General features: G+C 50.0%; 1 protein-coding gene across 12 annotated transcripts in view; it reads right to left on the bottom strand.

Moving 5' to 3' along the window:
* Positions 1–9,409: 9,409 nt before the first annotated feature.
* DYM (dymeclin) overlaps positions 9,410–12,455 on the bottom strand; it is a 205,903-nt gene continuing 202,857 nt past the window's right edge. For all 12 annotated transcript variants that reach the window (XM_040540536.1, XM_040540542.1, XM_040540547.1 and 9 more), the window contains one exon: positions 9,410–10,489. In XM_040540536.1, coding sequence (XP_040396470.1) covers positions 10,340–10,489 — 150 coding nt within the window. In that variant the 3' untranslated portion in view covers positions 9,410–10,339. The remainder of the gene's footprint in view (positions 10,490–12,455) is intronic.

Below are 12,455 nucleotides of genomic sequence, written 5' to 3'. Positions count from 1 at the left end.
AAATTTCTGTGGCCAGCTTTCACTTTGAACAAGGGATTATCTGGAGGGGTGTGACTTGCCCACGTCTTGTTTATTGTTCAGCACATCCAGATGTTTTGCTCTTGCGCGTGGTGCATTCAGATGTGCTGACTGTTCGAGGATGTGCTGCCCTGCAGAGGCGTTGGGAGCACCCACCGGGCAGAAGGAAACGTATGCACACAATTCCAGCGTGCTGCTTCATGCGGGGGCTGGCACTGCCCACGAGCCTCTGGTCGCAGCCCCCGGCTCGCACCACGGTCCCGATGGGGCAATGCACGTGGCGTCAGCACCAGCCCCGAAACATTTGTCTTTCGTTCATTATTTGTCAGGCGTCCCGAGACACTCCGTCCCGAGCACAGCGGCCAAAGAGGCCCTTCCCTTCCACGCTGCTGCGTGCGTGGGCCACCCTCGTGCACGTTGCCGGGGGAGGTTTTCTTCCCAGAAGGAACCCCTCACGCTGGGCGCCTGGCAGGAGCCTGGGCCACTCAGGGTGCTTGGGCCCACGCTTGGTCCCGGGGTGTCTGCGGGCCATAAACGAGTGACAGGTCGCGAGAGGTGAAACCAGAGAAACGCCAAATCCGGGTCTGAGGTGGGGAAATAGTGGGGGTTAGTGGTGGCTCACCTTCTTGCCCCGGCCGGCTCCTGGGGGCCTTGGTTTCCTCCAGGGGTGTCCCACACTGCGACATGTTTCGTAGATACAGAGCCCCAAATCAACATCTTCCCTTCTCTCCCCCATGAAAAATCCCCTTTTCTCCAACACAGCATTGTTGTCCCCATATCCCTCCATCCATCCGCACAGAGACATGCCCCGGCCACTGCCTATGTGGGCTCCCACTCCTCCCAGCACCCAGCAGCCTGTGGACTGACTGGTGTCTGCAAGCATCTCCTGGGGTTTTCCTGCCCACCCCGAGACGGGATTTTTCTGTCATCACAAGTGCTGTGAGCTCGGCTGACTCCAAGGTAACCCCTCTCTGACTTCTTTCTCTCCATGCCCGAGCCTGTGGTCCCCATGTACAGAGGCTGGACACCCCTGGGGCAGCTCCCCAGGGGACAGAGGTGGCAGTGGAGGGTCTGCACCCCCCCCCACCCCGTGGGCAGGATGGAGACCAAAGCCCTGCAGAGCATCCTCCTGCCCCAGGAGGCTGTGGCTGGGCAGCCACCAACGCTCACCTTGGCATGAAGGCACTTTTCACTGAAGCCGAGCATCACGTTGGCCGATTTTCTATGTATGTCCCCTTGGGGCTAAAAGAGTTTCCCATTCCTGTTTGATGGAAGCCAAAACAAGAACAGCTCTCACATAGGGCACAAGCCGCCATGGCAAAACTGGGCTAAGGAATGAGCTATTTCCCTGTGGCTTTCTGTAAGGACAGGAGGCTGCTCCTGCTGCCGGGGCTCTGGTTGGGCTGCAGCTGCTTGCACGAAAGGTGTGTGTGCGTTTTGCTTTACGTCTGAGGGATGAGAAAGCAAAGAGAAAGCCAGCAAAATGCCAGGGCAGTAAAATGTGCCAGAGCTCGGGAAATGCGACATAAGGAGAGGGAGCGGGACGGCACCCAGGGGTGCTGGGCACGCAGGAGTGGGTCGGGGCAGGCTCGGGCTTGGGATCAAGGCTGCTGCAGTCTGTTGGGTCCTACGGTGTTCAGGGCAACAGGACTTTACATACTTTCCCAACTAATACACGGAATTGCATCAAAGAAATACCTGGCTGTCATCATAGGTGCATCCTCCCAGCAAAAACAATCTTGGCAAGACCTTGAGCGGGCCCGGCGTCCCAGGCCGAGAGCCAGCAATGTGTTCAGCACAAGTTTCTTCACCTCCCCGTCTTTCATCATCTCCCATACTCACCCCCACCAACGTGCTGTCCTAAAGGTTACTGGCGAGGTAGGAGAGTGCTCATAGGTGAAGGAACTCCTAAAACTTGCGAGGGCAGAGCTGCGGAGGCACCAAGGAAGAGCCTGACGCCTCTGCACTCCATCTAGCCTTGCACTGGGAGGGCAGGGTGACAAATCGTCCTCTGAGCCTGTTAAATCAGGCGGGTTCTCTGGGAAACTTCCTTATGGTCCATAGTGAGGGACGGGGGCACTCCCTGGAAGAAGGGACAGAACTGCCGGGCCAAAAGCCCCAACTTCATGGCCCCAGACCCAAGCCCCAGACCAAACAAAAAGCCGTGGGTCCACCAGTCACTGCCAGCAGGTCTCTGTGGGCAATGATCTGGGACATTTCAGAGAAGGTCTCCATCGTACTCAACCTTTCTTGTTGGGGAGGAAGTAGGGTAGGAGCCTACCACGGCACAAACAGCTTCTTTTGGTGATGGCTGATGATGAGTACACAGAGGAGGTGAAAGGGAGGGCTTCCCAGGACCAGTTCCTGAATTGTTTTGACCTGAAGACAACCGTCAGCCCACAAAGCTTATCAGAGATGGCCATTTAGCTGAAATCATTTGGCTGAAATACCGCAGCATCGGCACAAGCTGTTTGCTCTCTGCTGGCTGCAGAGCACCCAAGGCCATGGGATAGGACGTGGGATTTCAGGCCTGGGTTGGAGGGAGGGTGTTGTGCCCGATGCTGCGGGCTGGGGATGAGCTGTGCCGCCAGACCTGGAGCACGAGGAGCCGGCAAGGAGGGGGTTTCTCCCTTGCTCTTAATTTCAGCGGGAGCAGAGGGTTATACAACAGTGAGGCAGATGGAAATGTCACAACAGTGAGCTTGGCAGCTGCACAAACACAACTAATCTGCCCTCGTTTAATGCTCGTAGCCACAACATAAACATACGCGCCGCACAAGGTAATGGATGAGGTAAATCCGTCATCGGCAGCCTCATTACACGGGGCACGCTGCCGTGCCGCCTGCGGCGCCCGCTCCCCGGCACCCTCCTGCTGCCCTCCCAGAGCCATGCGCCGCAGCCAGCTCGGCCACGAGGGACAAATCCAGCCCCCTTCTGCCCTGGGTGTCCCCCAGAGGTCCTGCCCCAAACCTCCTGCTCGTGCTGCTACTGACGGTCTGTGCTCACCCGTTGCCTCTTTATAGAGAAGGACCCTGTAAGAGAGGGTCACCAACCCACCCCAACCCACCCCACCCCAACCCAACCCAACCAGCAGTGTGCCTCCACTCATAGCCCTTCGACAGACAGGGTCTCACCACAAAAGGGAGGCACTGTATAGAATAGAATAATTAATAATAACAGTATAGCATTTTGACCAAAATGTATATGTACGTACTATATACAAACATATATATTTACATATATATATATACATATCCAAGTTGCCTGTCTAGTCTCAGTCCCTTCCAGATCAATTTATTTCCTCACTTATTATAAGTTCTTGGGTCAGGACCGTGGTTTCTCATTTATTCTCCAGCACCGCTCTCCTATGTACTAACTGGACTTCCATTTGTCTGCACAGAGTCTGTGACAGCAAGTGGTGAAATATTTCATGAAAATGGCTGTTTCTTACCCCAATAGTGGAGAGGCACCTTTCCCATCTGTCTCCAGTACGCACCCACCATGGGCACACCAGCAGGAGGTCGGTACCCTGCAGTCGCAGCTGTGATTGCTCTGTAACGAGGCTTGGAGATGGCTCAGGTCTCTCAAGCCTCTGTCTTTAACCAGTATTGAGGGGCTCAGTTCCATTTCCTTTGGTTCGTTAGTGGCTCTTAGCAACTGTAAAAACCAGTGAAAGCAGCCCTGGGCATGAGTCTGGGGCCGGTGCAGTTCAGGATGGGGTGTCTCTATCTGCTTTTTCTGGTATCTGTGATTTTGTGATACCTAACATGGCCTTGGAAAGAGCTGTTCTTTTCAAAAAGTGAGTATTTAGAGTATTTTCTGTGGTCATCCAGTTTCTCCTGGAGGGCTTCCCAGGTGGTTGAAGAACATCCATGCCCAGGAGTACTGGGGAAGACACCAGTTTATCCCATGTCCTCTTCCTTGGCTCTCCCCGTCCTGTCACCATCCCACCCTTGCTCCAGCCTCCCACCTCCCACAATTTGTTAAACTTGATTCCTTTGGTCCTGGAATAAAGGCTCAGTAAGACATGAAGGTGGCCTCAGAAACTAACGTGTCCTCCAGGAGGCCAAAGCTAGGCAGACAGACAGTTGAGGAGAGACAAGAGGTGGTCCTGCATCGTCTGGCGCTTGTGCTCCTCCAGGTTTGCTGCGGACGTGGGGTTTTACAAGGTCTCTCCCTGCCAGGTCTGTCCAGAGCTGCTGCTTTCCCAGCCCAAATGCGCTCCGTCAAGAAAGGGAAGAAGCAGAGAGGAGATGAAGGCAGGCTGGAGTCTATGCTATTGTTTGGGTCAATAATGCATTGATTACATATTTTGTGGGCTAAAAGGTTGACCTTCTAAAGAGCAATTGGCGCCTGCACGGTTTGATTTAGGAGAAAGAGAAGAATTGAAGTTTAATTTTCACTTTGCGTTTCAGTTGGGAAAAACTTGCAAGATTGCAGATACCAAATCTTCTCTTTGTTTGAGGGGGAGGTTGGGATTTTCTTCTGGAGCCATCACAGGGAGCTCAGTTTCAGGGCAAAAATGTTTCTGCTGCTCCTCTCTCTGTGCCCAGCACAATGAACACATCTACGGCACAGCACTGAGCAGATATTTCACCTGAAGCCCCAGGTCCCCCGGCCGAGCTCGGGGCTGGGCAGGATCCGTGGGGTCCACCACAGCCCCCTGCCCTGCTGGGACGCAGGAGCTGTGCCAGGAGAGGGGACAGGCCCTGAGCATGGCTTTGGGGACCGAAATAGAAGCAGCAGGGGAAGGGCAGCTGTTTCTGGTTTAAATCTCCGGGTTTTAATAAGCCGTTTTGCTCTCTGAAAAGCATTTGCCTTGGCATGTGTGGGGCTGTGTAAATAGGAGGAGGGGCTGGGGTGGAGCTGCGGGGACATCACCAGCGCCGGGGTTGCTCTCCAGACCCTCGAAGACCTCCAGTTTTCTCCCAGTGCCACCCAATTTAGCGTTTCCAGCAGCACAAAGCGCCTATAAGGAAGACCAAAGTCTGCCATTCCGTTTGCCAAGACAGCTGGCAAAAACTTTACGTACAGCTGAACATTTCATCACGTCTGCCAAGACATGTTCATTTTGGATTAATTTTAAGACAGTTTTTAAAGTGATGATGAAGGATTATGCTCTGTGCTTCAGCAGCATTAAAAAAATCTCTCTCTTTTTTTAAATCTCTCATTCAAATTGTCCCAGTTTGGCAGCTCAGTGGTGTATTTGAGTTGTGATTTGGAGGGATTCACTGATAGTGACATTTTCATTTATCTGAGTACATGTAAGTGCTGGCACAATCCGTGGGTGGTAGCAGCGCCTTCAGTATTAAACATGGCTACTTGAAGTAATTCATTTGCAAGAAGGAAGTACAGGCCTAACACATGAAAAGCGTCCATCCAGCAATAACATAGCATCTATGATTAAATGCTTACAAGCTTTGTGTGCTGCAATCTCAGCTGGAGCCTTGCAGTTCGGGGTAGCTGCTCTCTAGGAGCAAAGTACTTGTAACACCGTTATTCCAGAGAGGTCCCAGGTCTCCCCAGCCACAGGGAGCACACAAAGGGATGCCAACATTTCCAGTGACGTGCTAAGGAAGGAGGTAGCTCACATGCTGATGCCTTTCACACCTCAGCTAATGCAGTCATGCAGCCATGCCCATGATTACCTCTGGTTAACCTCCAGCATTGCCTCCGCAGCCCGCAGCACCTCCCTGCCCTGCTCCTACGGAATCGTTACACCCAGAGTCACATCAGGAAGGACGGCTCTGCAGGTCCCGCAGCCAACGAGATTGTGAGGGTTGCCCTTTTGTCTTCGAACAGTCATTACTTTCCGATAATGGACCTGTTATCAGTGCATCCACCGACTCCGGTAGCCCAAGTCTCACAAACAGGCAGCAGCGCCCCGGGGCGCTTGGGCTGTGTCGTGGCGATGCCAGGGCAGCGTGGGGATGTCCTGCTGGCCGGATCCTTCCCTGGGAGGGGATCACCTCTGTGCTCCTTGCCCTGAGTCCCGCTGCCACCCACGTGCTGCTGCCCCTGAGCACTGCTGGTGAAGTTGTCGTGAATCATCTGTGCAAAGCACCATAAATGAACAAAGCTTGGTGTTAAAAATACAGCCTAGCCCAAAATAATTGCTGGTCCCATCCAGAATAACCCAGACAACAAACCCTGTGAAATGTGGGACATACTTCCGTGCAGAAATTAGCCTCAGTTCCCTTAAAGGGAAGAGATCCTTCCTGGAGCTTTTCAGGTGTGGGTATGTTTGATACAGAAATTAACACAAAGTTGGAGAAACCTCAAAGGTAACAACCCTGATGCAACTTTCAGGAAAGGTGAAAGCTCCCCCAAACTGAACGGTTCTAGCAAGATTAATGCCCTGATCCAGATCTTAGCGCCCTGATCTGGGCTTGGGGAGGAGGCGGGGAGCCCGCAGCTATGAAAAGGAACAGACTGAGTAAACATTTCCTTTCTCTGAATCTGATAACTCGGCTGAGGCAGTTATGTGTCGCTATCAGTCGCACAGCTGTTACTTAAACACTGCGATGGAAACAAATGTTAGCAGAGCCTACTCCAGCAATTAGCCCTCCAGAGAACAAATCATCAACAAGAAACCAAACACAAAAGCAGCTGGGACCCTGATTTTTACATATTACAGGCACCGGTGGTACAACCTTTCACAGCTAGCCAGATAAGGTGGCCAAGGCCTTGCTAACGGGGAAGACTGGACAGGATTTGCAGTGGTCAGGCAGTGATAGAAGTGCTATCGTACAGACAGCTCCTGGCCTTCAAGCACAGAAGCCGGGGTTTTTACAGCCTGAGCCCAAACGATGAGGGGAGAGCATGGGGTTGACTACCTACAGGATGGCATTTGACCTTCAGATAGCACAACATTTAATAAAACTCAACTGCTCAGTAAGGAAGGTTGTAGGAAAGGCTTTCTAGTTTCCAAAGCAGTGAGGGGGATGTTTGCGTCTTCCTTTCCTGTTTAGCTGGTAGATCAACAATCTAGAAGGCATGCTCGACGCAGTTTGTTTCTTTCCTGTAACTTGCCTAATACTCTCCAGTTTTAGGCCAGTGCGGTCTTATTTTTTCTTGCCATCAAATCTGGAGGATTTTTGGACTGCTTCTGCCAAAGCTGATGACTCCTGTCACATTTGTAGGGCAGCAGGGAGGAGGAGTTGTAGCTCGCACACCGCCACCCCATTTTGACAGGGAGACTGGAGTTTCTCTCGCTTACCTGAGGTCCTTCCTCACATGCCCAGCCTCCCCTACACCAACACACACGGTAAGTTGGCTTCCTGCCTGCTCTCCTGGGAGCTTCCAACCCAAAGGAGACTCGTGGGAGGAATCCTGAGCAAGACCTCCCTTCTCCTCCCCGCGCCAGAAGCAGCTGACGCTAGGCAAGGAGCCTCAGCAGGCGGTACCACCGGTGCTCAGCACTTGGAGCGAGAATATGGCAGATCAAGGCTCAGATCCGGGTGTAACCCCCCAAAACCGAAACAGGGAGACACCACCTGCCTCAGCGGCCTGACCAGAACAGGAAAGAGCGACTGCGGGTGCAGCCCCACGCCGTGTGGGAAGGGGACAGCCCTGCTCCCCCGGCGTACCCGTGCCTGCCCCGAGCTGTCCCTGTCGCCACGACACGTCCTCCTTTCACAGAGCACGGATCTGAACAGTCGCCCACTTGAGGCGACAAACACAGTGGCACTCCCTTCGTTGCACGTGGCTGAGTGTGCCACAAGGCCTCACGCACGCCAGCTCTGTGCAGCACGCAGGCTTGAGGGCCGAACGTCACTGTGCAGCAGCTTCTAGGTAAAACAAACACAACTAGAGCCTGCGCTTACTGTTTTATTTTTTTTTTATTACGCATAATAAATCTTTCACACAAAGTAATGAAAAGGATCCCTAAGGTGATACTTTACAGATCTGAAGGAAAACAGAGTATTTGTGAACATGCCAGACTGCAGACTTCAGGACACTGCCAGACCCATATAATGCTATAGTTTTGGAAGAGCCAATCAGACTAGCATGGATTTGGGCATAAATCTTGGTCTGGCTCTGCTGCTTTGACTTTGGATTGTAACTCCAGCTGTTCCAAACCAGCTGGGCCCTGGGAGCATTGCATATTAATTAAATGCACAAGGAAATTATGCAATCGGAACAAACCTGCTCCTTCTGCACTTCAGTTCAATGTCATCAGAACAAGAGGACAGCAAGAAATAATTTACTGTGCGACTCCTACATTGATTGAGCAGCTGGTTTGACCTATTCTAGCAGAGTGCCGCTTTATGCACCCTTTTCTTTATAAAAAGTCCTTTCAAAGAAAATCAAGTTCTCTCCAGCTTGACACCTGGCAGACAAGCATCTGCTCTCTGTGAGCCCTCGTTCATGAAGCTCCACTTCTGCAGAAGGCAGCGGGGTGGAGGGTGTTCACCTCGGGGCAGGCTCAAGCGCTCACGGGTGGTGAAGTTGGATGAAAACTGAGCTACCCCAATAACTTCTGAATCCAGTTTAAAAGTGCATCTTCAGGCTGATTTTTTTCAAAGGCTATACAGCTCTGCTGTCTCACAAACACTCTTAGCCTTAATAAAAGGACAAAATTACAAATTACTACAATAACCAAGTAGAGTCATTCCCCTGTAAAGTTTGCTCAAAGAAAAACAAATATCCAAAAACATAGCATGAACATAAGTGCAGCACAGTTATGTATCATTCATTTCTCATATTTTCCTAAGAAAAAACTGCATCTCCAGTCTGACTGTGGCTTCATCTCAAAAGCTCCTGCCTTTTTGAAGTCTCAAATGCTCCTAAGCTGTATCTGTCTCTCCATAGATAATATTTAAATAAATATAGAAAGCTTTTTTTTTTTTGTGTGTAGTACTCAAATGGACTTCCACCTCTAAATCAACAGATAAAAGGAAAGTACAATTCTAGGATAACCTTCAGGAAAAAAAAAAAAAAAAGGAAAAAAAAAACAAAGGTGCAAGGAATTCTATTTAGAGCCACTTAAAGAACTGCCTGAAAGCAAATGCACCCAATTCTTCAGGTCAGTAAACAGAACATGCTGGAGCAGGCAGTGAGTACGGGGGTTGCCATGTATGTTTAGGTACTAAATTCTTGATATTTCTGTTTTGGCATGCGATGCACTGGTGACAGTCCTCCACACAGCAGCGTGTGAGATTAGGAGAGTGTTTGCATGCATGTGCAATGAGCACTGTCAGGAACTTCCCCACAGAAGAAGTGATCCTCATTCTGAAAAATGAGATGTTCTTTAAAAATCAGGTCAACCCATTTCTTTTGTTCTTCCAACTGCAGAAGCAGGTATATCAGGAAAGGACACTTTAAAAAACAACACCACACACACAAAAAAACAAACAGAAAAGAAGCATTCTACATTCAGATAAATTTATACTTCTGCCATAAAACCTTTAATAGCAAACACGGCATTTTCAACACAGAAATTGCCAAGGATCCCCACAACACTCTGTCACCATTACACGTTTTTACAGGACACTGGTCTATTTTACAATCTTATAATTATTTTCTTTGGAGATTTTTTTCACATGTTCAGTTTCCAGGGACAACTTTTGCACAGAAGCACAGTAGAACAAGTCTGTAAGGGACTTTACTCTGAAAGCTGGTGTTTCTAGCCCTCTACAGAATATTTGTCAGTCAAACAAACAAAAAAAAGACTTGCTATTGAAAATCCTCCCATTTTGACATCTAAATCAAGTGTTTTGAGTCTGCCTGGGAGCTAATTTGATTAATGTGCTGCTTGCTAGTTCACTTGGATGACAGTGTAGACAGCAACTGAAGGACTGCAGCCTTGAGAGTGTCACCGAAATAAAGGGCTGTGAATGAAAGCACGGTATTAGGTAATGAGCAACCCACAGCAGAATCCAACAGACCATAGAAAGCTTGACCCAAAGAAGCTGCCTCGCTTTAAAGAAATGAATATACAAACGCTGCTTCCAAATCAAAGTCCACAATCTCTTTCCTCATTTACCCCGTTAAAAGAACAATCAGTTGTGTGGTTGGTAGTAACATCATACCCCATGTGTAAGGCCTCATTTTCAAACAAGCTCCAGGTTATAGGACTATAAATACAAGGTTGCATACAAAGCATCAGTTCCTCACACCGCAGCCTGTTGCCAGGCTGTCTGTGGCAATCTGCTTCTGAAACATCGATGCTGGACTGTACACGAGCAGCAAGCTTCATTCTCTGTAAGCTCTGGGGTCGGAGGGTGCACACTGGAAGGGGTCACGTATTCACACGCAGTGCAGAGTTTCATTTTCTGTAAGACGACGGAGTCGAGCTGGCTCGGCGGGCGCGTCTCCTTCAGCCAGAGTCCATTGTGAAGAGCTGGATGTTGCGAGGGTTCCAGTACAGGGCCACGGCGGAGTTGTACACCAGAGACCAAACGTAGGGGATGAAGAACTCTTCAGGCTGCTCCTCCTCTACGTACTTGAACTTGAGCTCTGGGAACTTCTGCAACAAGAAACAAAAGGCCGCTGAGGGGAGGCTCGCGTGTCTGTTTGCAAACATGCAGCCCACATACACGCTGAAGAAAGAGGCCTGGTGAAAAAAATAATGGAGGGAACTGAACCATTAGACCCAAAGGAAAATATTTACCATGAGGGATAAAGAGATCATTTATAGTTTCTTTTTTGAACTGCATGCTACACTGGCATATTGTACTCAGCCCTTTTACTGCTGGTCACACTCAATTTCCCTGTTAACAAAGACTAAATTTGTGAATCCTCTTGCACGTGTACAGCCCTGCTTAGTCCAGTATTCCCTGAAACGCGTTTTGCTATTAATTGTAACCAGCCCCTTAGCAGGAGAATCCTTTGGAGAGGCCCTGAGAACAAACAGTCTGCAGTGTGCTGTGAGTAACAGCGTTAGGGCACGGTGACTTCTTTCCTCTAATTCTCCCAGACTTTCTGTATGCCGAGGTTTGAGGACAGAAACACCTCCTGACAGGGAGCACAGTGGGAAGCACGGTCAGGCTCCACGCATGGGTTCTGGCATCCTGGGTGCCCTTTCCAGTTTTGCTACAAGTTCCTCTTAGCTTTAGCAAGCCCTCGCCTCTGTGTCTTGGCTCCCCTGTGGCTGAGGAGTGCACAGAGTGACTCTAATGGCATTACTGTGTAATTAGGGGACAAGATCCTGTAAGCTCTTCAAGTACACGATGCCACGCACGCATCTCTTCCAACTCTGCCCTGAAGGCCGTCACCACAGTACCTGTGCACACAGGCATTATTTATTGCCCATCCAGGCAGGTACCTCCCTCTCCTGGACAACACAGGCTAGACAGTGTCGTTTCCACAAAAGCCCTGTTTTTCAGTACCAGCTTTAAGCAAAGGATTTCCACAATTAACACACGTTGAATGTGCCAGCCCAGCCTGCCCCAACTGGAGAGAGATGCTGCACCCTCAGCTTCCTATTTTCTCCCATTTCTTCCCTCCCAAAGGCACACGTAACACAGAGGTGGTTCAGTGGCAAAGCCACTGTGTTCACCCTTGGTATGTGCATGCGTTGGGGAAAAGTGGAGCCTATTTTTGTGTTGTGCTATACAATCATTTTATCTATTTCTAAATGTTGCCTGTGTCAAGAGCTTGGCACGGTCTCAGATAAAAGCCGCATTACAATGATCACTGGGGTAAGATAAAACATGATCCATTTTATTATTTATAAGGCTGTGGCTAAGACTAAGAATAAACTCCATGGTGTGACATGATCAGAACAAGCACAGCAATGGCTAAGAAGCCTCTTTGCCCATTAATAATGAAGGGATGCCCTATCATCTTTCTTGAGTGTACTGTTTCCTCCTGCTAGGGCACAGGACTCTTCTGGCTGCAATGGTCTCCTTTGAAGGAGCACTTCTTGGCCACTTGGCTGTCAGGGTTATTTATCTAACCTTTACACACCCAGGCTCTTTGTGTTCTTGGGAGTCACAAAACATGGAAACTATTCCACTCTTTCCTCGCGTCACTGCTGTTGTTAGAGCAGTTTGGTGCAAATACCAAGCATACAATTATGCCCAGCCACAAAGCTGCCACCTGCATCGTGCTTTATGAGGAAGGCGTCTCCATGGGCAGCTTTTTCAGCTTCACTCAACCACAGACTTGGGTGACAATGTGTCATCTACCGTATTGATGAGGACATCGGTGTCACCTTGCAGCGTGCTCCCATGTTCTGGAGCTGCTGTGGTCTGGCTAACACTGGCACCCAGCTACACGGGGCCCATTCTGGGCACTGGTGTGGCTGTTTGTGTTGTATTGGCTGCCTTCAGAACGGGGGGCAGCTCATCCTTGTAACAGGCAGGGGGGTAGAAGGGCGGTATGGTTTCCATCACTAATATTTCTTTTTAAGGACCTGAGGCTGTTAGAGGACAAGGTTGTTAAAGAAACTTTTGCCTCTAAAAGTTCAAAGCCCAGAACCTCAAAGGTAC

The sequence above is a fragment of the Cygnus olor genome, chromosome Z (assembly GCF_009769625.2).
Source record: "Cygnus olor isolate bCygOlo1 chromosome Z, bCygOlo1.pri.v2, whole genome shotgun sequence".
NCBI lineage: Eukaryota > Metazoa > Chordata > Aves > Anseriformes > Anatidae > Cygnus > Cygnus olor.
This window is presented reverse-complemented; position numbering and strand designations above follow the sequence as displayed.